We start from the raw sequence: 27,961 nt of genomic DNA, 5'->3' as shown, positions 1-27,961 counted from the left end.
AGCCTGGTTTATAGTCTAGCGCAGGGGTGCCCAAACATTTACCCCCAATGGCCATAGTGAAAATGTGCCAATGGTCTGCAGGCAAAATAGTGATTTTGACCTGGCAACAGCATCACGAGTGAGGAATTTAGCCTCATACCGCCATATATAGATATAAAGTAGTAGAGATTGTAACACAGTTGTGTGCCTATCTCAGTTAATTTGCAACATTGCATCTTTTCTATACTCAAAACATTCAAAATGGTCATTTTGTGCAGATTTTCGCCAATTCCAGGTGTTGTTCTGTAACCAGTTCCTCCTATATATTTCACCTTATCGCTTTGAAACTTTACCCAGACAGATTAAACATAAATAGGATGCTAAATTTCAAAGTGTTTAGGTTTTCATTATAGAACGTGAGCGAAGCACGGCGACCGAGATTATCCTTTTCTATAGCTCTTCAAAAAGTCACAACTTCAAACGGAACTAGATGGCCTGTAATGAAAAAAAAAACATATTTTGCAGCTGTGATAGGCTCCAGCACCCCCCCGCTACCCCGAGAGGGACAAGCGGTAGAAAATGGATGGATTTTAGGATTTAAAAAACTGGCAGCTCAGTCACCAGAATTTTACGATAAAATTGACTTTAGTTTTATACCAAATTACTGCAAATTAAAAAACTGTAACATTGTAGTTGTTGTCACGGCCAGGGCGCATTCCAATGCGTCCTCATCCGTGCGTTCTGCTAGTTGCGCCTCGAAGAGCGCACCTCGGGACACGCCCACGACTTCCAGGAGCGCGCGAAGCGCGTTTCCGCCCTCCTGCAGCCGGCAGCTGCAATCATTCACCGGTAATCAGCGCACCTGAAGCTGATCATCAGGACTGCCTTCAAAAGCCTGCTCTACCTGCTATCAGGTGCCAGAACATAATCTTCTGTTCCCTGTTACAGTAAGCTGTCCTGTATCTGGCTTTCCTTGTGCATTCTCACCTTCAGTGTCCTCCCGCTTCCATGCTCATTTGTCCCCTGTCTTCTCCCTTATGCCCCGCAGTGTTTTGTTCCGTTGCCTTGGTTTTCGAGCCGTGTGTTTCGCTCCCTTGGACTCCCCCTGGATCTTGACCGCCTTCCCGGATCTGGACCCCCCTCGCATGGACACGGACTCTGATGCCTCTCTCTCTCGCCCTGGATCTTTCGCCTGTCTCACGGACTTCCCAGATCAGCCTCGCCCTCTTGGACTTCCGAGTTTGCAACATCTCCTGGTAACACTCAACAGAAAACTGTCTCACACCATACCAGTGACGTGCAGTCAGGGGAGGCAGGTGAGGCGGGGCCTCACGTGCCATCATGAAAAGAAAAAAAATGTAAAAAGAAAAAAAAATTTTTTAATTGTTATATGTATCCAGTGATTATACTAAAAAGTTATTTTCCATTTAACTTCACCAGTTTTAGATTATTTTTATTCAAAATCGCTGAATTTTCACATTTGCCGTTCAAGTACTGAGAAGAGACTTGCGGTGATCAGCAGCCAGTTGTGCCTCACCATGGATTGCGCAATGACTCGGCTAACTGCTGGCCTGCTGTGCAGTGAGACTGTATTGCTATATGAATTATATTATACATTTCCATAGTTTAGTTAGCTGAGGTATATAATGTACAGTGTATTTTGTTAACAACTGTATGTGTGTAATGTATTTCTTGTGCTGAGCAATCATAAAACGGCTGCGAAGACGCACTGGCTGAGGCTCGCAGTAATTCCGCCTCATGGTGGTAGAGGGCGCTAGTGATCCCAGGGATCATTTTTGAGACTACTCGGCTGCAGAATAAGTGACAACAAGCAGCAACAGTTAGCGATCGTTTATTTTTTCCTCTCGCCTGGACTTATAACATGGAGGATTACATATCTAAAATAAAACAGTTTTCTAAACTGGACTTTCAATCGAAGCAGGAGGTAATAATTAAAGGAAGATCTCCATCGAGACAGGGAGACTTTTAAAACTGAAGAAAGATAAGGAAGACTTCTATAAACACGTTATCGATGCTTTTGTTCAGAAGGAGCAGCGCATGGACTTCATTTATAAGTAAAGGTAAGACCATAACGTTTTTTTATTAAATGTGCTTTTTTGTGTGCTACAGTTTGTATGTGTAAAGTTAAAGTTAAGTTAAAGTACCAATGATTGTCACACACACACTAGGTGTGGTGAAATTTGTCCTCTGCATTTGACCCATCACCTTGATCACCCCCTGGGAGGTGAGGGGAGCAGTGGGCAGCAGCGGCGCCGCGCCCGGGAATCATTTTTGGTGATTTAACCCCCAATTCCAACCCTTGATGCTGAGTGCCAAGCAGGGAAGAATGCTGGTATGAGCTTTTAAACATAACCCGTCAACTGCTGCCAATCAAATGGTGAATAAGATGAAGTGTGATGAAGTCAGTGCCTCACCAGCCATCAACCTCACCGCACGTCACTGCACCATACACACTCTTGAATTTAGTCACACTCCATTTCCTTAGTTTAAATATTATTGGTTGTTATCATATACAGGTAAAAGCCAGTAAATTAGAATATTTTGAAAAACTTGATTTATTTCAGTAATTGCATTCAAAAGGTGTAACTTGTACATTATATTTATTCATTGCACACAGACTGATGCATTCAAATGTTTATTTCATTTAATTTTGATGATTTGAAGTGGCAACAAATGAAAATCCAAAATTCCGTGTGTCACAAAATTAGAATATTGTGTAAGGGTTAAATTTTGAAGACACCTGGTGCCACAAACTAATCAGCTGATTAACTCAAAACACCTGCAAAGGGCTTTAAATGGTCTCTCAGTCCAGTTCTGAAGCCTACACAAACATGGGGAAGACTTCAGATTTGACAGCTGTCCAAAAGGCAACCATCGACACATTGCACAAGGAGGGAAAGACACAAAAGGTTATTGCTGAAGAGGCTGGCTGTTCTCAGAGCTCTGTGTCCAAACACATTAATGGAGAGGCAAAGGGAAGGAAAAACTGTGGTCAGAAAAAGTGTACAAGCGATAGGGATCACCGCGCCCTGGTCAAGATTGTGAAAAAAAACCCATTCAAAAATGTGGGGGAGATTCAGAAGGAGTGGACAGCTGCTGGAGTCAGTGCTTCAAGATCCACCACCAAGAGACGCTTGAAAGACATGGGTTTCAACTGCCGCATACCTCGTGTCAAGCCACTGTTGACCAAGAAACAGCGCGAAAAGCGTCTCACCTGGGCTAAGGAAAAAAAGAGCTGGACTGCTGCTGAGTGGTCCAAAGTCATGTTTTCTGACGAAAGCAAATTTTGCATTTCCTTTGGAAATCGAGGTCCCAGAGTCTGGAGGAAGACAGGAGAGGCACAGGATCCACGTTGCCTGAAGTCTAGTGTAAAGTTTCCACCATCAGTGATGGTTTGGGGTGCCATGTCATCTGCTGGTGTCGGTCCACTCTGTTTCCTGAGATCCAGGGTCAACGCAGCCGTCTACCAGCAAGTTTTAGAGCACTTCATGCTTCCTGCTGCTGACCTGCTCTATGGAGATGGAGATTTCAAGTTCCAACAGGACTTGGCGCCTGCACACAGCGCAAAATCTACCCGTGCCTGGTTTACGGACCATGGTATTTCTGTTCTAAATTGGCCCGCCAACTCCCCTGACCTTAGCCCCATAGAAAATCTGTGGGGTATTGTGAAAAGGAAGATGCAGAATGCCAGACCCAAAAACGCAGAAGAGTTGAAGGCCACTATCAGAGCAACCTGGGCTCTCATAACACCTGAGCAGTGCCAGAAACTCATCGACTCCATGCCACGCCGCATTAACGCAGTAATTGAGGCAAAAGGAGCTCCAACCAAGTATTGAGTATTGTACATGCTCATATTTTTCATTTTCATACTTTTCAGTTGGCCAACATTTCTAAAAATCCCTTTTTTGTATTAGCCTTAAGTAATATTCTAATTTTGTGACACACGGAATTTTACACACACAGTTCTAGGTATAACCCTTCATGTTGGGTTCTAGGTAGAACCCTCCAAAAGGGTTCCAGGTGGAACCTTTATAAAAAGGTTCTACCTGGAGCCAAAAAGGGTTCTCCTATGAGGACGAGCCGAAGAACCTTATATGGTTCTACTTAGCACTTTTATTTCTAAGAGTGTATGTTCACGTACACGGGAACTATGAACATCAATAACACATGAACCTAATGATCAACACCAGCAAGTCGTTAGAATAGTTACTCAACTGTTTTTGTTTATTTTCAATTACATAGTTTTCTCTAAATCTAAAGTAAACAAGTTATAACAACATATTAGTTACATAAATCACAATTAAAACTTCCAAACTGGAGAGGACCTAAGGTGGTGCTTTGAGGAACACCTTAGTTATGTAAATCCCAAGTTTGGACCCATGAGTTGAATGTTTTCTAGCAAGGTTGAAATGTCAATGCAAGGATCTGTTGATGTGTTTACAGTGGTCCAAGTTCTCTATACAACAGGAGCACTCCAGTGTTTTAAGGAATTTGCTGCAAAAATGTTTGTCTCCCAACTTTTGAAGTAAACTCATTACTGGACCAGATTTGATATAGACCCTGTGCGGGACAAACCATTTCAATAACTTTTAAGCATAGAAGGTATAATTATGTCCATACGATATCACGACGGACGACACGACAGTAGTGGGCCTCATCCGTAACAACAACGACATGGACTACAGGGAGGAGGTGAAACATCTGGTTGACTGGTGCAGAACCAACAACCTGGTCCTGAATGTCAACAAGACCAAGGAGATCATCGTTGACTTCAGGAAGTACCAGTCCAGCCACGCTCCACTCTACATCAACGGCACAGCGGTGGAGATAGTAAGCAGCAGATAACTGACAATATGACCTGGTCCCTACACACTGGAGCTCTTGTAAAAAGAGCTCAGCAGCGCATGCACTTTTTGCGTCGGATGAAAAGAGCACAGCTCCCTCCCCCCATTCTCACCATATTCTACCGGAGGCACTATAGAGAGCCTGCTGACCAACATCATCTCTGTCTGGACTGGAGCCTGCAATGCCTCAGACTGGAAGTCTCTCCAGAGAGTGGTGAGGACGGCGGAAAAGATCATCAGGACTCCTCTTCCTCCTATCCAGGAGATCGCAAAAAGCCGCTGCCTGACCAGGGCTCAGAAAATCTGCAAAGACTCCTCCCACCCCCACCAAGGACTGTTTTCACTGCTGGACTCTAGAAAGAGGTTCCGCAGCCTCCGAAGCAGAACCTCCAGGTTCTGTAACAGCTTCTTCCCTCAGGCTGTAAGACTCTTGAACGCATCATAATTAAATTATCCCCTCAACTCCCCCCAAAATGGATTAACCCGCTGGAATAAAAAAGACAATATAACATACATCCATAAACGTGGATGCATGTGAAAAAGTGCAATATATTTATCTGTACAGTAATCTATTTATTTATTTATATATATTTATATATTATTTATATATATTTATATATTATTTATATATATTTATTTATTTATATATGCACCTTATTGCTTTTTTTATCCTGCACTACCATGAGCTTATGTAACGAAATTGTGTTCTTATCTGTGCTGTAAAGTTCAAATTTGAATGACAATAAAAAGGAAGTCTAAGTCTAAGTCTATCACATGTACACTTGAAGATGTTTACTTATGTGGGGCATGACAAAAAGCACAGTGGATGTGGGGAAAAAAATGCAAGCGCAGATTGTATCAAAAACCCAAATGACGGCAATAGATCAAATAGATACAATCACCAATTTGTAAGGCGAGAGATTGGTTCCAGAAGGAAAATAGGCTGCCTGCTTATTGATTCCGCCACAGCCTGTAATGAAGCAAAATCCATCACTGACTGTGAAAAGAATATGTTCGCACTTTTTTTTTTTTTGGTTAAAAGGCCTTAATAACAGCTTGTTCCCGCTGTTTATTACAATCACAAACATCATCCATAGTACAGATTAATGCCATGCATGCGAAGTTGGACAGAGGATATAAGGCAAATAAGGTAAGTTGAATAACCTGAGTGAAGCGGATCCATTTTTTTTAATCATAGGTTCATTATTATGTCGATGTGGGTAAAGCTAAGCTTTTTGATCCTTCGATATCGGTTCTTCCTGTTATTGTGAAGCAGAATTCACCAAGCGTTGGATTGTTCACCCACTAATAGAGAAAGTGAGCTGGGTTTAGACCGTTGTGAGACAGGTTAGTTTTACCCTTCTGATGATGTGTTGTCGCAATAGTAATCTGTTCCTTTGGGGCCCTATTTTACCGTTTGCGCTCAAGTGTTCTTTTACACGCTTGACATTACGCACGTTCCTCTTATTCATATTCCGCCATTCAGCCTGCGGAGATGCGCAGGCCGCGTGAGTGAGGCAAACGTGCGTGCGTCTGGAATGAAGATGGGCTCGTTACTAATGAGGCAGACCTTGCTGTGACGCTTTTTTTTTTTGGTTGCGTGAAAATTGTGGAGCGTGAAGTTTTAATAACACTTGTGAATGTCATTTAAAGGCCTACTGAAACCCACTACTACCGACCACGCAGTCTGATAGTTTATATATCAATGATGAAATCTTAACATTGCAACACATGCCAATATGGCCGGGTTAGCTTACTAAAGTGCAATTTTAAATTTTGCGCGAAATATCCTGCTGAAAACGTCTCAGTATGATGACGCCTGCGCGTGACGTCACGGATTGTAGAGGACATTTTGGGACAGCATGGTGGCCAGCTATTAAGTCGTCTGTTTTAATCGCAAAATTCCACGGTATTCTGGACATCTGTGTTGGTGAATCTTTTGCAATTTGTTCAATGAACAATGGAGACAGCAAAGAAGAAAGCTGTAGGTGGGAAGCGGTGTATTGCGGCAGGTGTTGTGCCGGATAACGCACCCCCGCCGTAGAATGCACCCCCTGACTGTTGTGCCGGATAACACAGCCGGTGTTTCATTGTTTACATTCCCGAAAGATGACAGTCAAGCTTTACCATTGGCCTGTGGAGAACTGGGACAACAGAGACTCTTACCAGGAGGACTTTGAGTTGGATATGCAGACACGGTACCGTGAGTACGCATGCAGCTGGCTTGCCTGTACGTGCGTGCCGCTATGTGCATGTCACGTACGTAACTTTGGGGACTTTGGGGAAATATATGTGCTGTATGAACTTTGGGGAGGTGAATGGTACTTTGGGCTGTGGGATTGAGTGTGTTGTGCAGGTGTTTGAGTTGTATTGGCGGGTTATATGGACGGGAGGGGGGAGGTATTTGTTATGCGGGATTAATTTGTGGCATATTAAATATAAGCCTGGTTGTGTTGTGGCTAATAGAGTATATATATGTCTTGTGTTTATTTACTGTTTTAGTCATTCCCAGCTGAATATCAGGTCCCACCCGCCTCTCATAGCATCTTCCCTATCTGAATTGCTCCCACTGCCCTCTAGTCCTTAACTCTCACTTTCCTCATCCACAAATCTTTCATACTCGCTCAAATTAATGGGGAAATCGTCGCTTTTCTCGGTCCGAATGGCCATGATTGTAAACAATGTGCAGATGTGAGGAGCTCCACAACCTGTGACGTCATGCGCATATCGTCTGCTACTTCCGGTACAGGCAAGGCTTTTTTATCAGCGACCAAAAGTTGCGAACTTTATCGTCGATGTTCTCTACTAAATCCTTTCAGCAAAAATATGGCAATATCGCGAAATGATCAAGTATGACACATAGAATGGACCTGCTATCCCCGTTTAAATCAGAAAATCGCATTTCAGTAGGCCTTTAAATCCATTAAAAAGAAAACCCTTTTTTGAAAAAGCCGTATCAATCCGCGTACTCACCATGGTGATAGTGTCTTTATGCGCACTACAAAAGTGTCTTCTTCATGACTGGATGTGAATAATAATCTGGAGAAGACAATCTGTTTCACTTACAAACGCTTTGATGTTATTTGTGGTGTTAAAGGGTATCTGCACTTTTGGGGGGGAATTTTGCCTTTCATTCACAATCATTATGAAAGACAGTATGGCCCCTTGCTCAATACTTTGTTGATGCACTTTTGGCAGCAATTACAGCCTATTTTTGAATACGATGCCACAAACTTGGCACACCTATCTTTGGGCAGTTTCGCCTATTCTTCTATGTAGCACTTCTCATAAAATCACATAAGTATTCACATCATTTGCTCAATACTTTATTGATGAACTTTTGGCAGCAATTACAGCCTCAATTATTTTTGAATACGATGTCACAAACTTGGCACGCCTATCTTTGGGCAGTTTCGCCCATTCCTCTTTGCAGCACCTCTCAAGCTCCATCATGTTGGATGGGTAGCGTTATTTTTCATCCATTGTACATTGCTGCATTAATCCTTCCCTCTATCCTGACTAGTCTGCCAGTTCCTGCTGCTAAAAAAAACATCCCCACATCATGATGCTGCCACCACCCTGCTTCACTGTAGGGATGGTATTGGCCTGGTGATGAGCGATGCTTGGTTTCCTCCAAACATGATGCTTGGCATTCACGTCAAAAAGTTCAATCTTTGTCTCATCATACCAGAAAATGTTGTTTTTCATGGTCTGAGTGTCTTTCAGGTGCATTTTGGCAAACTTTTCACAAAAAAATGTCTCCCGTCTGGCGACTATACCATACAGACCGAATTGTTGGATTGTCCTTCTGGAAGGTTCTCCTCTGTCCACAAAGGAATACTGTAGCTCTGACGGAGTGACCATCAGGTGCCTGACTAGACTAAGATGAATGCAGCAATGTACAGAGACATCTTGGATGATAACCAACCCTTCCCATCCAACCTGATGGAGCTTGAGAGGTGCTGCAAAGAGGAATGGGCGAAACTGCCCAAAGATAGGCGTGCCAAGTTTATGGCATCGTATTCAAAAATAATTGAGGCTGTAATTGCTGCCAAAAGTTCATCAACAAAGTATTGAGCCAATGCTGTGACTACTTATGTGGTTTTATGTTTTTTTGTATTTTTAAAGCATTTGCAAAATAAAAAAATATAACTTTTTCATATTGTCATCATAGGGTATGTCTGTAGAATTCTGAGAACCAAAATGAATCTATTCCATTTTGGAATCAGGCTGTAACATAACAAAATGTGGAAAAGTGAAGAGTTGTAAATACTTTGCGGATGCACTGTATGTATATCTATGAGGTACATTTGTTTTTATTGCGGCTGGAGGTACATTATTTCTTACAGTGTACTAGCAATCAATGAGGCATGTATTTATTTTTATTTTTAGGGAGACTAAACAAACAGGTTTTATTTGTCTCCTCAGATGCATTATCAACCTCCCACTTAGTGCCTTACATATGTCTAGCGCCACCTTTTGGTACCCTTCACAATGTTAATACAGTGTACTGAAGTGAGCTGAAACATAGTCTATAGTCTCTGTAGTATTACTGTATATACTGTAGGATAAAGGACATTTGTGCGGGGAAACAAGGGCAGATAAATGTGACCCGGAGAATATTTCAGATAAGAGCTAAGTAACAGATGTGGCTATACATCACAGTGGCACCCTTGTGATAATAAATTGTGAGCAAGAGGCTGCAGCACATAATAAAGCATACCATGGTTTCCATCACATAGGATCCTTTATAATACCCCTATGGTGGCCATATAAACAGATAGCGTAATGGCTATTTTTGTGTAATAAAATACATGTAAAAATGTCAATGTAAATACAATGGTACCTCAACTTAAGAGTGTTTTTAAATAGGAGTTTTCTCTCAGCTAAATGCTTTACTTCAAGTTGCAAAAAAATGTTTTTGTTACAAGCATCTCCACCATTAGTTGGTGTAGCAAATGTCCCAGAGAGCCCCGTAAGATCCGACCAAAACATTTGGTTTTACTTGTTAGCATTAACTTATAGCTAGAGTTCGTCATAATTTTGTTTTCCAACAATGGGAAGGAAAAAAGTGAGTTTAAAGGACAGGGCTGAAAAGAAGAAGCACTTGATATTCATTTAATTTAAAAAGATAAATAATCAAAAATGTGACTGAGTGTGTTGCCAACTTGCCGGAGCAGTTTGAGCGTATAACAGTCTGTTAGTCTGCACCTTGCTGAAGCAGAATGAATCTAATATCAGCCAAGAATGTCAAAACAATATAAAAATGGCGATTATTCATCCACAGAAATATGGAAAAGCTGCAGATGTTGTGTTTGACAGAGAAACAGCAAGAAGAGGATACTGCAGAAGTCCTAGCGCCAAATAATGCCAAGTAATGCTGTACATTATTATTAGATTACTATAAAAACTACTGCAGTTGTTTGTATTACATTCTTTTGTATCATTTTTTATATAATATTTCTTATGCTAAAGTTTGTTTTAATTTTTAAAACATTACAATCTTGCTGATTTAGGGGGGCCAAGTACCAATTAAGATTTCATTTCATTTAATGGTAGATGTTGATTTGAGATACAACGTTTTGAGTTAGGAGCTCTGTTACAGAACCAGTTAATAAGCTTGTGAGTTGAGGTACTACTAAAACAAAGTGACTCATGTTTACTGTAAAGGTAGTGGAGTGGTAATACTGACTTTGTTTAGGCACTATTACTGTAGTAGTGGAGTGTAGAACTGCACACCATAGTACATTTTATCTTATTTTTTGCTGTCACATTACCAATGCGTCGAGGCCATTTGTAATTGACAACGTTTGGCATATCGTATTTTTCCGACTATAAGGTGCACATAATATCCTTTAATTTGCTCAAAAATCGACAGTGCGCCTTATAACCCGGTGCGCCTAATGTACGGCATAATTCTGGTTTTGATTACTGACCTTGAAGCAATTTTATTTGGTACATAATGTAATAAGTGTGACCAGTAGATGGCAGTCATACATAAGAGATATGTGTAGACTGCAATATGAAGGCAGTAAACAACACCAAAACTTTAAATGTTCCTTTGAAAATATAGAACATTGCACACAGCGCTCAAAAATCTGTCAAATTGTTTTTAGTATGACTTCGGTAAGCTATGAAGCCGCACCGCTTGATGGATTGTCTGTAACGGCGCGGGCTCGAACTCGCTTTTCTCCGGCAGCTGGGTCTGCCAGCACCTCCGTTGGTGCCAAGACACGCCCCTGCTCGCGCTGGGCGCATCGCGAAGCTGCAGGCAATCGGTCATCTGCGCACCTGGGATTAATGAGAGGGAACGGCATAAAGACCAGCGGTCCCGAGGAACCTTTGCCGGAACGTAGTTTCACTCTCGCAGTAAGCATCACGTCTCTGGCTTCCCTACCTCGTACCTGCTCGCCTTCTCTGTACCCTTCCTTGTTCCCTTGTTGATGTCCTTTGTGTCTTGCGCAGTTTATTCCCCGTCCTCCGTGATAGAGTTGTGCATCTTGACTTCCATCTGGATTCCTGACTGCCTTCCCCGATCCTCGACCCCTGCTTAGACACGGACATCGTTGCTTCTCTCCTGCCCCCGACTACTTGCCTTCCCAAGGACTGCCTTTTTGCCTTGCCCCCTTGGTTCGACGACAGATACATCCAACACGCACAGACAACAAAGCCGGGTAACATTTACATTGTTAATTCTGCACATCGTCTTACACCAGTCACTTGAAGTAGCATACACAACTTACACACTCATCATAAGGTTTAATAAACCTGTTGAACTCAATTATGCCGTGGTGTCGTCTCCTTCCCCCGCCGTACATAACATTGTCGGCGCATTAAACATACAAGTATTATTATGGGGCGCAAAATGGCACCTATTAGCAGGCATATTACCTGGCGTTTTGTTTCGCAATATTATGCAAAACCAACTTTTCTTACCTTCTGTTAACTGCTGATGTGTATTTGGGATCTGCATAAGTCTTGAGAATGCGCGCACGCCTGCATTTGTAGTCCGTGTAGTCATGAGCTTCTTTTTCTCTACCTTCAAAAATGGCATTCATCTTTCGCTGTTGCCATTTCTAATATAAAGTAGCGTAAAGTTCTTTTTTATATCTGTCAGTAGTCTAGCTATCAAAGCGCTAAAAATTGTAGTTATTCACCAACGGAACTTTAGTTATTATCGGACGATTTTTCACGGGACGCATTTCCGGCGTTGATGTTGCATTATTGAATCACGGATGAGAAGATGCTGCTCCGTTACTAATTTAAGTAAAGTCTGAATGTCATTTAAGCAGTTAGCTCCATCTTTTGACACTTATTCCACTCCCGTCCTTGCACGCTACAACAAAGATGACGGGGAGAAGACGCTGTAGAAGGTGAGCCATGTAGGTAAGACCGCCCACAACACGGCGCATCCTGAAAAGACGCTCAGAAAGCTGCTTGAAAATGGTCTGTTAAACATAATCTATGCAACACTTTCACCAAAGAACCACCATTACATGTTATGTAGACCACAAGATAGTGTTTCAAATTTAGAAAAAAATCATAATATGACCCCTTTAATGCGCCTTTTGTATGAAAAAAACCCCCTGAATAGACCCATTCAGTGGCAGTGCGCCTTTTAATCCGGTGCGCCCTATGGTCCGAAAAATACGGTACTTACTATGACCTTGGGTAACTTTTCTGTTTATAAACAAATAAAAGTAAAACAAAAAGTGTATTTCTTTAAATCAAAACTGGCAGTTACACCGGAAGGTATAGCCAACCTCCCCTTTTTGTTTTTTAAACAAGAGATTTAGTGCTGTGCGTGTGAATATATCAGCATGGTTTTATGCAGTATGGGGTAGTATTTCACTTTAAAATATGGCCTTTCCCTTTTGTTGCTGCTTTAACATTGAGAAACTTTTAACCCTGATGCAGCACTGATAACTCAAGTACGGCATGGAGTGTGTGTTAGGAGATGTATAAGTGTGTGTGTATGCAATGCTTTGTGAAGCATGGAAGGGAGAGAGGAGACAACTTTTTCCTCTCTCCACCCAACTGAAAGAAAAGCACGTGACCCTGCAGGAACCCCTTCAAGCAAAGTATCTGACCCTCATGGAGGAAGGAGGCAAGGCCCCCCTGCAGCTATGAACAGCCACTTTTGGATACTGCTGAGAGCTACAGACGGCCCTCATGTAATATCAAGGTTTCCTGACGCAACCCTCTGACCCTCATCTTACTGCATGACGAGGGAGGATGAATGAAAATGGGGATTTGGGAAGATCTTGTCGGGATCTTGACAAAAACAATTTCCAGATGAACACTGTGAGGTTATTAAGACCACAACGACAAAAGGGAGCCACGTGATTATGTATGCCGAGTACCAGTATTTTAGGGTACCGATTCTTAATTGTAGCAGTGGAAGACGGGCTGTTAAAAACTATCGTTTTTTTATCAGGTCTATTTTATACAAAAGGCACATTGGATTCTAAGGCGCATTAAAGGGATCATATTGGGATTTCTTTTGTACATTTTTTAAAAACACTTCCTTGTGGTCTACATCAGTGTTTTTCAACCTTTTTTGAGCCAAGGCACATTTTTTACGTTGAAAAAAATCCGGAGGCACACCACCAGCAGAAATCATTAAAAAACTAAACTCAGTTGACAGTAAAAAGTAGTTGTCGCAATTGTTGGATATGAATTCAAACCATAACCAAGCATGCATCACTATAGCTCTTGTCTCAAAGTAGGTGTACTGTCACGACCTGTCACATCACGCTGTGACTTATTTTGAGTTTTTTTGCTGTTTTCCTGTGTGTAGTGTTTTAGTTCTTGTCTTGCGCTCCTATTTTGGTGGCTTTTTTGGGGGGGTGGGTATTTTCCTGTAGCAGTTTCATGTCTTGTATTGAGCAATATTTCCCGCATCTACTTTGTTTTAGCAATCAATAATATTTCAGTTGTTTTTATCCTTCTTTGTGGGGACATGGTTGATTGTCATGTCATGTTCGGATGTACGTCTTTGCTCCACAGTAAGTCTTTGCTGTCGTCCAGCATTCTGTTTTTGTTTACTTTGTAGCAGTGACGTGCAGTCAGGGGAGGCAGGTAAGGCGGGACCTCACGTGCCATCATGGAAAGAAAAAAAAAGTAAAAAAATAAATAAATAAATTGTTATATGTATTCAGTGATTGTACCCCGCCTTCCGCCCGATTGTAGCTGAGATAGGCTCCAGCGCCCCCCGCAACCCCAAAGGGAATAAGCGGTAGAAAATGGAGGGATGGATGTATTCAGTGATTATACTATAAAGTTATTTTCCATTTAACTTCACCAGTTTTAGATTATTTTTATTCAAAATCGCTGAATTTTCACATTTGCCGTTTAAATACTGAGAAGAGACTTGCGGTGAGTTACCAGCCAGTTGAGGCACGTTACTGAGTTGAGCCTCACCATGGATTGCGCAATGACTCGGCTAACTGCTGTGCAGTGAGACCGTATTGCTATATGAATTATATTATACATTTCCATAGTTTAGTTAGCTGAGGTATATAATGTACAGTGCATTTTGTCAACAACTGTATGTGTGTAACGTATTTCTTGTGCTGAGCAATCATAAAACGACTGCGAAGACGCACTGTGTGAGGCTCGCAGTAATCCCGCCTCCTGGTGGTAGAGGGCGCTAGTGATCCCAGAGATCATTCTTGCGACTACTCGGCTGCAGAAGAAGTGACAAGCAGCAACAGTTAGCAGCAATCGTTTATTTTTTCCTCTTGCCTGGACTATTAACATGGAGGATTACATATCTAAAATAAAACAGTTTTCTAAACTGGACTTTCAATCGAAGCAGGAGGTAATACTTAAAGGAAGATCTCCATCGAGACAGAGAGACTTTTAAAACTGAAGAAAGATAAGGAAGACTTCTATAAACAAGTTATCGATGCTTTTGTTCAGAAAGAGCTGCGCATGGACTTCATTTATAAGTAAAGGTAAGACCATAATAACGTTTTTTTAATTAAATGTGCTTTTTTGTGTGCTACAGTTTGTATGTGTAAAGTTAAAGTTAAGTTAAAGTACCAATGATTGTCACACACACTAGGTGTGGTGAAATTTGTCCTCTGCATTTGACCCATCCCCTTGCTCAACCCCTGGGAGGTGAGGGGAGCAGTGGGCAGCAGCGGCGCCGCGCCCGGGAATCATTTTTGGTGGTTTAACCCCCAATTCCAACCCTTGATGCTGAGTGCCAAGCAGGGAAGAATGCTGGTATGAGCTTTTAAACATAACCCGTTAACTGCTGCCAATCAAATGGTGAATAAGATCATATATTCATATGTTTGTAAATCTGACTGTGATGAAGTCAGTGCCTCACCAGCCATGAACCTCACCGCAAGTCACTGCTTTGTAGCCAGTTCAGTTTTAGTTTGGTTCTGCATAGCCTTCCCTAAGCTTCAATGCCTTTATTTAGGGGCACTCACCTTTTGTTTATTTTTGGTTTAAGCATTAGACACCTTTTTACCTGCACACTGCCTCCCGCTGTTTCCAACATCTACAAAGCAATTAGCTACCGTCTGCCACCTACTGATATGGAAGAGTATTACACGGTTACTCTGCCGAGCTCTAGATAGCACCGACACTCAACAACAACACATAATTTGCAGACTATAATTACTGGTTTGCAAAAAATATTTTTAACTCACATAGGTGAAATTAGATAATCTCCCACGGCACACCAGACTGTATCTCATAGCACACTAGTGTGCCGCGGCACAGTGGTTGAAAAACACTGGTCTACATAACATGTAATGGTATTTTTTTTTAAATCAAATTGTTGCATAGATTATGATTTGCAGACCATTTTCAAGCCGCTTTCTGACCGTTTCTTCAGCATGCGTCATCTGTGTTGTACCGGTAGTTTTTAGTGCTTCCATAGCGAGTCTACTGACGGATTATAAATTAGAACTGCAGGCTACTTTATATCAGAAATGGCAACAGTAAAGGAAGAATGCACCACAACAAGAGGTGAGAGAAAAAGAAAGATCTTATTGACTATGGCACGGTCTACTGTGGCGTAGGCTCACAGATTTCCTGGAGTTATGCAGATCCCAAATACAAATCAGCAGGTACCAATAGGTAAGAAAAAATGGTTTTGCATAATTTGGCGAAACAAACCGCCAGATAATAGGTGGATTGGCAACACTAAATTGGCCCTCGTGTGTGAATGTGAGTGTGAATGTTGTCTGTCTATCTGTGTTGGCCCTGGGATGAAGTGGCGACTTGTCCAGGGTGTACCCTGCCTTCCGCCCGAGTGCAGCTGGGATAGGCTCCAGCACCCTCCGCGACCTTGAGAGGGACAAGCGGTAGAAAATGGATGGATGGAAAATGCCAGATAATACAGTATGTCTCCTGATAGGTGCCATTTTGGGGTCCGTATACACACACCATTATAATACCCGTATGTTGAAGCACAGCACGTCTGACTACGGTAGCTGTATTTTACGAAAGTCGTACTAAAACATTCAGACAGATTTTTGAGCGCCGTGTTTAATGGTATATATTCTCCAAAAACAGGAAGAAACATCAACGTCAACTTGCAGTTCACAAGTATCTCTTATGTGTGACTGCCATCTACTGGTCACACTTATGTACACACAATGTACCAAATAAAATTGCTTTTAGGTCGGTAAGCACAACCAGAATTAATTTGTACATTAGTTTAGGTCAGGGGTGTCAAACGTAAGCCCCGAAAGCCAGATCAGGCCTGCGAACAGGTTTTATTCTGCCCGTGGGATGAGTTTGGTAAGTATAAAAATGATCTGAAATTTTTGAATAAAATATACTGCTGTTTGAAATGTGTCCCCTAGATGTTGCAATAGCATTTCTTTGTATCTTTGTAGATTATGCTACATATGTAAAAAATAAACCACATGATGTTAGTGCAACAGTCTAGGAAAATGAGCAAACTACATAAATAACATCCTGTAATTTGATTTTTATATAATTTTTTTATCTTGATAGATTGAAAATTAACACCAATGAGTTGACTGATGAACATTATCACATCAATTTATTCAGAAAATATAAATAACGACAAATAAAGATAGAATACTATAAACCACAACATTTAAGTGTAAAAAACCCCAACAACATTATGATTTGTACAATTTCAGAATGTGCTTGTTCCATTTTTAAACAAAGAAAACAATCTGAAATTGTCTTTATTTTTAAGTTATCGTGCCGTGGTTTTACCAGTCCGGCCCACTTGGGAGTAGATTTTTCTCCATGTGGCCCCCGATCTAAAATTAGTTTGACACCCCTGGTTTAGGTGAAGCTTTTGGCTACCAACACTATGAAAAGCACTGATTTACATTTCCAACTTAAAGTATAGTATTTGTTTCATGAAATTGGTGTAAAAAAAGCGCCTTGTCTCTGCCACATTTTTATCTGTGCTAGATTATGATTATATGTGATCTTTTTTATATGAATGCTACTCATTCCTGTCTTCAGATGGTGGACTGTGTTTACCATGCTTTTTTGAGGTTCATCACATACTGTAGAGCCACGACACACCACTGTGACTTGTACTCTCGGGTGGGATGGCCTTCTCTTTCCACTAGGAGACAGTGTCATTGGTACACTTTTATTTACAAGGCTCTTCTGGGACTATTGCCCGATTGCATTTGTGCATTGATTTCACAGAGAAGTACGAACTCTTATTCACTGAGATCCAACGATCAGCTGTTGCACTGAGCTGGGGGAAAAAAACTTTTGTCTATGCAGCTCCTTGTGCTTGGAACATGTTACAAAGAGACTGGATGCTGACTGAATTTTTTAACCTTAATTTTAAATCTAAACTGAGAGCATTTGAAGGCGCCTCAGTTATCTGCAACTGTTTTACTTCATGTCTATCCTGTCATTTTAATGTGTAATGTGAATGTGCGTTTGTAATTTTATGTTTAACGTTGCTGCCTCTTGGCCAGGACTCCTTTGAAAAATAGTTTTTTAATCTCAATGGGATTTTTTCCTGGTTAAATAAAGGTTAAATATCAACATGTTTGAGGAAATGCTGAAAGAGCATGAGGAGAAACAGGCTGTGGTGTTTATAGAAGAGGAGATGGAAGAGCAAGGAAGTCCGGAAATGGCGATTCTCTTACATTTTCTTTTTTGCTCATAATGTTAACCATATCAGTTTTGAAGTAATCATTGATTATTGACCAGGGCAAGAAAAACATGCAATTAAGTTATGAAAATGATAGTTTTACATTTCTTTATCCACACTGTCTATGCGGGAAAATGGGCTCCAGTTCTGTAGGTGACGTCACTCTAAGGCAGTGATTTTCAACCACTGTGCCGCGGCACACTAGTGTGCCCTGAGATATTGTCTGGTGTGCCGTGGGAAATTATGCCACTTCACATAATTGGTCCAAAAAATATTTTTTGCTAATCAATTATCATAATAATGTGCCGCTGTCTAGTGCCTGCGCTGTGTAGAGCTTGGCAATCCCAATATGCAGAGCACAGCGAGAGACAGGTAAAAAGGTATGTAACGCTTAAACCAAAAATGATTACAAAAGGCAAGTCCCGCTGGGAAAAGGCACTGAAGCATAGGGATGGCTATGTAAAACAAAAGTAAAACTGAACTGGCTACAAAGTCAACAAAAACAGAATGCTAGACGACAGCAAAAACTTACAGCGTGTGGAGCAAAGACGGCGTCCACCAAGCACATCCGCACATGACATGACAATCAACAATGTCCCCACAAAGAAGGATCGCGTATGCACAACTTAAATGGTCTTGATTGCGAAAACAAAGCAGGTGCGGGCAATAGCACTCAAAGGAAGGCGTGAAGCTGCTACAGGAGAACACCAACAAAACAGGAAGGGTCACCAAAATAACAGTGCAAGACAGGAACTAAAGCACTACACACAAACAGCAACAAACTCAAAATAAGGCACGACAACCTGGTAGAGTTTCATTTTTTAACCTTTTCTGCTGGTGGTGTGCCTCCGTATTGTTTTTATGAAAAAAATGTGCCTTGGCTCAAAAAAGGTTGAAAAACACTGCTCTAACGCCCCGTTTACACTAAGCCGGATAAGGTTATCCAGGGTAAATCACACCTAACCTTATCCGTGTCCACACACAACAATGCCACCGTTTAAGACCCCCGGCCCCTTCCGTCCGCCGGCGCAACGCGACCTAGTACGCATGCGTGGTAAATGTGCACGTTATAGTCATCTCCAGTGTTGCTTTGTGTGCAAGTTCTTAAATCTAACTTATCTGAACAATATCCAGTGTTGTTATATTTCAATTAACTGGAATCCAGTGTGCTAGGTACCTATTGTACCTACAATAGGTACAATTCCCATTGTAGGGAATCATACCTGAGACATCATAAATTAATCAAATCTTTTTTAGACACGTAAATAATGTCATAAAGAACATTTTACATCAATCAAACTAGGGATCTAGATATCTGGTCAGGACACTCCTCACTCTTTTGCCTTCACCTTCATTGTCCATTCGTTTTTGGTGACTTTATATACTCTGGACCGAGACGTTGAGTGCGCGACATACATGGTGGACAATAACTGATACAGTCTGCTTTGCCAGTCCAAAAGCATTCGCCATTTTCCTCGACGGCCAGGTAATACAAAACACACGCTACCTTTTTCATCACATCCATGGGAGCTCGCATTGTCATTGACTCTCCTTCGACAAATGGACAAAGTTTTTTAGCTAAGTAGCATCACATTGGAAAGTTCTCTTGCCGTCTAAGAAGTGTTGTATCCCAAATAGCTGCAACCGCTTTCTCTTAAGGTATTCATGTGTGATTTCCACAAGCGTCTGTACATCATACTTGCCAACCTTGAGACCTCCAAATTCGGGAGATTTGGGGGGGTTTGAGGTGGGCGGGGTCGGGGGGCAGGGCCAGGGGGCGGGGTTAAGGGGGGAGGAGTATATTTATAGCTAGAATTCACTGAAATTCAAGTATTTCTTATATATATATATACATATATATATATATATATATATATATATATATAGATACATATATATAAATAAAATAAATACTTGACTTTAGTGAATTCTAGCTATATATATATATATATATATATATATATATATATGAATTTTATTGTATATATATACAGTACATATAAATAAAATAAATACTTGGATTTCAGTGTTCATTTATTTACACATATACACACATAACACTCCTCTCTACTCATTGTTGTATTTGAAAGTGCAATGCTTTGCAGCCAGTAGCACAGCTTTTGAAGGAGCATATGTATGGGCAGTGTACTATTCTGGGTTGGAGTCAATAACCAGGCGAGGTGACGAAGTTACGTCTCTTTACTTCATACTTCAGAACCGACTCCCACACTTGCCGTCGGGGTGCGCAATACAACGTAAACCGTTGGTCAAACAAAAAGTAACCACAGAACACTATACGGTATAGTGGCCAAGCGGACGTGACGACAGGCTGTCATCACTCAGGTCCGCACGGACCTGGAGGGGGCGTGCCTTAAGTCTGGCTGGAAATCGGGAGAAATTCGGGAGAATGGTTGTCCCGGGAGATTTTCGGGAGAGGCACTGAAATTCGGGAGTCTCCCGGAAAATTCGGGAGGGTTGGCAAGTATGCTGTACATGTAGAAGAAGGAGAAACACAGGCATGTCTGGATGACTCGCCTTCATATTTCCAATGGTTAGCTCCGAGCTTTATCATGATGCTGGCTGTGGCGTGTTCTTTCTGACGTCACTTCCTGTGTGGGCGAGGTCTTTCTGGTGTCACTTCCTCTCCGAACTTACTTTGTAAACGATCAATAAGTCCATACAAAGCTAAGTGCCGGAGATTCAAGAATTACATGGCTGACTTACCCGTGTAAAAGTTTGCCCGAGGAGGGGGTCCTTAAACGCTGGTTTAGTGTGGCTGAAACGTGGCTTAAGCTAAATAATTATTCGTTTAAGGGATTAAACAATTTAGTGTAGACATGGCCTAAGAAAGGGCATCAATTTGAGTCTGGCAAATGGAAAGAGGGAAAGTACAGTTACATGTAGTTATCTACCGATTACACAAAAATTGAAAAAACGGCAAATAACTGTATATTTTTTTTTAGGGAAAAAAATGTTGGTAATCTAATGAATTCTCAAACCAACCAGATTTCAGATTGTAATAGAAATAATTCCCAATATAAACTTGTTCTATTGCGATTTTGTATATTTTTGATGGTTTGTATGAAGACTACATCATAGCGGCGTTATTACGAGGTAGATTAAGCCGCGAGCGGAGGAAATGCAAAGTAAGGAAGGCAGCTGCTGACTCACCTTGGAGCGCGGCGGTGCCTGGATGTACCACTTGCAGTCGACGGCCTCATTGGCACCCGCCTTCCCGTCTCTGATGATTTGATGAGACTCGATGATACCTTCAGGACCGACCATGTCATACTGACACGCTGAAAAAAACCCATAGAAATTGGTAAAGAGGCAATGAGACAAGGAGAAAGCCAGCGCGAGGAGAGAGTGAGTGTACCTACAGGGAAGAGGCGGTGGTACTCCTAAATCGGAAAAGTCCGGATCTGAGAAGAGAGCAGAGAAGGGATTCATTTGGGATGTCCGATCACAAAAAAGGATAGCAGAAACTCTTTTAGTGAGACGTTCCCCCAGATGTTGACATTTTTTGTCCATTTGTGAAGTCAAAGGTCACTGAAGGCAAGCTCTGTTCTACCTCAGAATGGCAAATTACTCATTACAGAGCCATACCTCTCTTTGCCACATGAATAGAACAAAAGAAAGCATAGACACATTATAGAATAAAATGTAGAGGGCATTTGAAGAGGATACATTTAATCCATGATCAAGATTCTCATACTGAAAAGAAGGGGTGGAGGGGAGAGATCCGAGCCAAATACATTTTATCAGGAGCAAGATAAGAGAAGTCTAAAAGGTAAAGTTTTGGAAGTCACCTTGACGCAGTAGCAACTTTTTGTACAGTGTTGCCATAAATTAAATCAAGAAACTTGGCCAACGTGAGTACCTGCAGCTTCACCGCCTATAATCTACTTCCACAACAAGTCAATAGATGTCTTCACCTTGCTGACAAACTCTGACTCCATCACTTCTGTACATACAGTACATCCACTATTGCACTATTCTGTATGTCACTGACTAATAATGATCCGTATTTTATTTAAAATGACATCTGAGAAAAAAACATAATTGCTTTTCACTCCTCAGTCAAAAAACACACTGTGGATGCGGAGAAACGAGCATTCACTATGTCTACTGAAAAACATGTCAGTATATTTCCATAATTAGACTGGGCCTACGTGCTTAGATTTTTAATCTGGCCTGCCCTAATTTCCTAAATCATCTTTTTAGAGATCTAACATGGAAACTGTAGCTGCCATTATGATATTGATTGATTGATTGATTGAGACTTTTATTAGTAGGTTGCACAGTGAAGTACATATTCCGTACAATTGACCACTAAATGGTAACACCCGAATAAGTTTTTCAACTTGTTTAAGTCAGGGTCCACTTAAATTGATTCATGATACAGATATATACTATCATCATAATACAGTCATCACACAAGATAATCATCAGGGTGTATACATTGAATTATTTACATTATTTACAATTCGGGGTTTGGAGGGGGGGAGGGGTTAGGTTTGGTTGTTATCATCAGTCATCAACAATTGAGAACAGGGAAATGGACATTGAAACAGTGTAGGTCTGACTTGGTAGTATATGTACAGCAAGTAGTGGACATAGAGAGAGAGAGAGAGAGAGAGAGAGAGAGATCAGAAGGCATAAGAAAAGTATCTACATTTGATTGTTTACATTTGATTATTAACAATCCGGGAAGGGTGTTAGTTTAGGGTTGAAGTTGCCTGGAGGTGTACTTTTATTGAGGTTTTGAAGGAGGATAGAGATGCCCTTTCTTTTATACCTGTTGGGAGCGCATTCCACATTGATGTGGCATAGAAAGAGAATGAGTTAAGACCTTTGTTAGATCGGAATTTGGGTTTAACGTGGTTAGTGGAGCTCCCCCTGGTGTTGTGGTTATGGCGGTCATTTACGTTAAGGAAGTAGTTTGACATGTACTTCGGTATCAGGGAGGTGTAGCGGATTTTATAGACTAGGCTCAGTGCAAGTTGTTTTACTCTGTCCTCCACCCTGAGCCAGCCCACTTTGGAGAAGTGGGTAGGAGTGAGGTGGGATCTGGGGTGGAGGTCTAGAAGTAATCTGACTAGCTTGTTCTGGGATGTTTGGAGTTTAGATTTGAGGGTTTTGGAGGTGCTAGGGTACCAGGAGGTGCATGCGTAATCAAAAAAGGGTTGAACGAGAGTTCCCGCCAGAATCCTCATGGTGCTTTTGTTGACCAGAGAGGAGAATCTATAGAGAAATCTCGTTCGTTGGTTGACCTTTTTGATTACCTTGGTTGGCATTTTATCACAGGAAAGATTAGCCTCTCGAATGGAAGCTAGGTAGGTGACCTCATCCTTCCTGGTGATAACAATGTCACCCACTTTTATAGTGAAGTCATTGACTTTCTTAAGGTTGATGTGGGACCCAAACAGGATGGATTCTGATTTACCCAAGTGTATGGATATGCAGTGCTGTTTTCAAATTACAGCAAGTCTTTTACAATTTAAAGTATTTTAATGTTTGGAATCTTTTGAGGATATACGGGTTAATACAGTAATCTACATCACAGGTGTCAGAGAGAGACGCAGATTTTTACAACAAAGTTCTGCAAAGAAAAGTCATATGATATCAGATTGTAGGTGTTTTGTACCTATTGCGTTCATATTATGCCTTGTTTGTTGTAATTTTGTTGTGTTTTGCTTGACTGTAAAATATGTTGACCTAGGAGGTGGTCTAAGAAGTAAAAGAGATTAGTGACGTTCATATTCAGTGTTTTATTGTTCGTAGTTAATATTGTAAAAGCCACTTTCTTTATTTTCATGTGCATTCTGGGTGTCTTATTGTGTAAAAATATTTCAAATTTAATTTTGTTTTATGAGTTGGTCTGTCATAACGTTTTTAGCTTTCTATCAGACATTATTGTGAGTTCCTGAAAAAAGGCACCCAAGCACACATACTGTACAGCAGATTTGTATATATATATATATATATATATATATATATATATATATATATATATATATATATATATATATATATATATATGTATGGTCTGCCTTAGTGCCTGTAAATATATTTTTTTCATTGATTGGATGCAGTAACACACACTCACGCCATACTATAAGCATCTTGTTGTCTTTAAAAAAAAAAAAGAAGAAAAAGTTTTAGTTTTATTTCGTGGTGATGCAGTACATGCTTTACATTAGGGCAGCAACTAAATTATCTAAAAGATCATAGGGTGGATGAAGTAAGACTTTTCTGTCCAATTTAAACATCAATCCATCCATTTCTACCGCTTGTCCCTCACGGGGTAGCAGGGGGTGCTGGAGTCTATCTCAGCTGCACACGGGCGGAAAGCGGGGTACACGCCACCTCATCACATATGTCTCCATTTTTTTTCATCATAAAAACAACCGTTTTTTTTTTTATATATATATTTTGGATACGGAAATTTAAAAAATACAGAGGCAGGAAACAGCATGCAAGTAAGAAAATTATTTAATCGTTTAAACAGCAAAAAGACAATGAGTCGTGCTGCTGGGAAGCACACGTTAAGCCTAATGCAAAAACGTTAATCAGTTAACATAGCATCAGCAAAAACCAGGAACAGTAGTGTAAGGTTAAAAATGGTCCAGCGCCAGATTGGACGGCGAGACTGGCATATAAAGGAGCTTGAGTGGGATTGGCAGCAGGTGCGTGTCCTAAGAGGCAAGTGTGTAAAATCAGCGCTCCCAGCAACAAGAGGTACTACGGGACAACACGATTACACAAAAGGACACAGTGGACCTATAGAAAAACTAATACAAGAAAAGACCTGCATAAAAGATCATGAAACCTACGAGGATTTTCCTATTTTCTCAATCAATCAATGAATCAATCAATCAATAAATCAATCAAAGTTTATTTATATCGCACTTAATCACAAGTGTCTCAAAGGGCTAGACAAGCCACAACGCCATCCTCGGCTCAGATCCCACTGACTTACAAATATTGGATACTACTCAATAGGGGTGCGGGAAAAAATCGATTCGAATTCGAATCGTTGTGCGATTCAGAATCGATTCTCATTTTTAAAAAAATGATTTGAATTTTTTAAGTTTTTAATTTTATTTTATTTTTTTTAAATTAATCAATCCAACAAAACAATACACAGCAATACCATAACAATGCAATCCAATTCCAAAACCAAACCCGACCCAGCAACACTCAGAACTGCAATAAACAGAGCAATTGAGAGGAGACACAAACACGACAGAACAAACCAAAAGTAGTGAAACAAAAATGAATATTATCAACAACAGTATCAATATTAGTTACAATTTCAACATAGCAGTGATTAAAAATCCCTCATTGACATTATCATTAGACATTTATAAAAATAAAAAAAAAGGAACAATAGTTTCACAGTGGCTTACACTTGCATCGCATCTCATAAGCTTGACAACACACTGTGTCCAATATTTTCACAAAGATAAAATAAGTCATATTTTTGGTTCACTTAATAGTTAAAACAAATTTACATTATTGCAATCAGTTGATAAAACATTGTCCTTTACAATTATAAAAGCTTTTTACAAAAATCTACTACTCTGCTTGCATGTCAGCAGACTGGGGTAGATCCAGCTGAAATCCTATGTATTAAATGAATAGAGAATCGTTTTGAATCGGGAAAAACATCGTTTTTGAATCGAGAATAGTGTTGAATTGAAAAAAAAATCAATTTGAATCGAATCGTGACCCCACGAATCGATATTGAATCGAATCTTTGGACACCCACAGATTCACAGCCCTACTACTCAATCTCCTGACTGTGAGGCCGACATACGAACCAGGTGGCCAACGTTTGTAGTTTTTTTGTTTTTTTTTTAAAAGGAAAACCTTCAAATAATGTGGAGATACATGTCTTATATTAGGCATAGACCAAAACATGGCAGTGCCATCCAATTTAAAAAAACATGTCTTGCCATATTTAAAAAGATCTAATAACAGGTATGATATTCCTTAATATTTTGGATGAAAAGAACAAAAATGTGGAGCTCAATGCTTTACATTGGACAGAGCTACAAAGGAACTCAAACTTATGAGTTCTGAAATAACATGAAAAAAGTACTGTAATGGTAAGGCAACAATGCCTTAGTGCGGTCATTATCAAATCGACTGAGCATGGTATCTGGGGATGGTGCTTTATGTAATCGCAGTTTTTAATATGATCACATAAAAGTGAAAAGTATAACGGTGCTTTATCACGTTGTAAAAGAACAACTCCACAGCACTAATTCTAATGTATTCATGTCCATTGACTCAGCTGTGAGCTCAGAGTTACATTTAAACGGTTTCGTTTCTTCCCCATGTAACCATCGGCTGGGCCCACTGATTGCACAGCAGGAGTAGCTTGGCCAGATGAGCTTCGTCTGTGGATGCCCTGCTTTTTCTCTGTCTACACGCAAGTCACAAAGTCTTCTGCGTGTGCGGCAGGTCGGACATGATGAGGAAGTCAAATTTCAAGACAAAATGATGAGACTTTCTACTAGAACCTGTTATCAAAGATGAGATATTCTCAGCCTGATTGTTCCATCACGGGGTGCCAGAACCCCCTCATGCAATCAGGGTGTATGAAACACTGACTGGTCTGATGTTAACATTGAAACTACAGCTTGTCTTAGACCAGACAGTAGTAGCAGATAGTAGATAGTACAATTGAGCCACTTTGAAGAACTTGCATCTCTGTCTCAATCTTTGACATTTTGGTAAAGTCAGCAGCCACTTCATTAGGGACACTTGCTCAAATTCAACCTATACATCCTGTAAAACGCGGTTTTGTTAACTTCATCAGACTTATTTCACATCAATCCACCCCAATATACATAATACTAAGTCAGTGTTTTTCAACCTTTTTTGAGCCAAGGCACATTTTTTTCGTTGAAAAAATCCGGAGGCACACCACCAGTAGAAATCACAAAAAAACGAAACTCAGTTGACAGCAAAAAGTCGTCGTCGCAATTGTTGGATATGACTTTAAACCAGTGGTTCTTAACCTGGGTTCGATCGAACCCTAGGGGTTCGGCAGAGCCTCCGCCGCGGAGGTCAAGACGCACCCGACTCATCGTGTAAACAAAAACTTCTCCATGTTGGCGTATTATGGATACCCCCAAACAATGTTCCCTCTAATTTTCCATATGTGTGAGCAAACGCAAAAACTCCTTGAGCATTCGGTGGAGCACATGTGAGCGACGTCAGATGTGCACATGCACTGTGGTCACACCTGCAGCACACCTGTCCCAAACCTGACTAAATAACAAGTTCAATGTTCTATTATTGTAATCAAACGACAGCAGTCATATCCATGAGATTATTTTCTAATATAAGTGTTTTGACCCACTTACAATGACTATAACATATTGTTTTTCATGAGCTGTGTACTAGTATTATATGTCTGGGTGGGGGGTCCTGCTTTGGAAATAATGTGTACCACTTTCAGAAATCGCATTTAGTTCCCACCAAAACATTCACATGTTGCACAATGAGATGTAAACATGGGATCATGTGTTCATTCCTGTAACTTTCCATTTGTAAAATATACCTTTATTAGTATTTCTTTAATATAACAACATCATTTTATGACTATGGTTCGGGTTTGGTGAATGCCCATATGAAACTGGTGGGGTTCGGTACCTCCAACAAGGTTAAGAACCACTGCTTTAAACCATAACCAAGCATGTATCACTATAGCTCTTGTCTCAAAGTAGGTGTACTGTCACCACCTGTCACATCACGCCCTGACTTATTTGGAGTTGTTTTCTGTTTTCCTGTGTATAGTGTTTTAGTTCTTGTCTTGCGCTCCTATTTTGGTGGCTTTTCCTCTTTTTTCTGTATTTTCCTGTTGCAGTTTCATGTCTTCCTTTGAGCGATATTTCCCGCATCTACTTTGTTTTAGCAATCAAGAAGATTTTAGTTGTTTTTATCCTTCTTTGTGGGGACATTGTTGATTGTCATG

The 27,961-nt window shown here is 40.7% G+C and overlaps 1 protein-coding gene across 3 annotated transcripts in view; it reads right to left on the bottom strand.

Moving 5' to 3' along the window:
• Window positions 1-27,961, bottom strand: part of neto1l (neuropilin (NRP) and tolloid (TLL)-like 1, like) — a 230,616-nt gene that overhangs the window by 49,364 nt on the left and 153,291 nt on the right. For all 3 annotated transcript variants that reach the window (XR_012050547.1, XM_072913487.1, XM_072913486.1), the window contains exons 8-9: window positions 21,351-21,392; window positions 21,142-21,269 (exon numbers count right to left, since the gene is read on the bottom strand). Coding sequence is in view for 2 of the 3 variants with exons in the window: in XM_072913487.1 (XP_072769588.1) it covers window positions 21,142-21,269; window positions 21,351-21,392 (170 nt within the window). In the remaining variant the exon portion in view is untranslated. The remainder of the gene's footprint in view (window positions 1-21,141; window positions 21,270-21,350; window positions 21,393-27,961) is intronic.

Source organism: Nerophis lumbriciformis, linkage group LG07 (assembly GCF_033978685.3).
Source record: "Nerophis lumbriciformis linkage group LG07, RoL_Nlum_v2.1, whole genome shotgun sequence".
Lineage (NCBI taxonomy): Eukaryota > Metazoa > Chordata > Actinopteri > Syngnathiformes > Syngnathidae > Nerophis > Nerophis lumbriciformis.
Note: the sequence above shows the minus strand (reverse complement) of the source record. Positions and strands in the feature narration are given on the sequence as shown.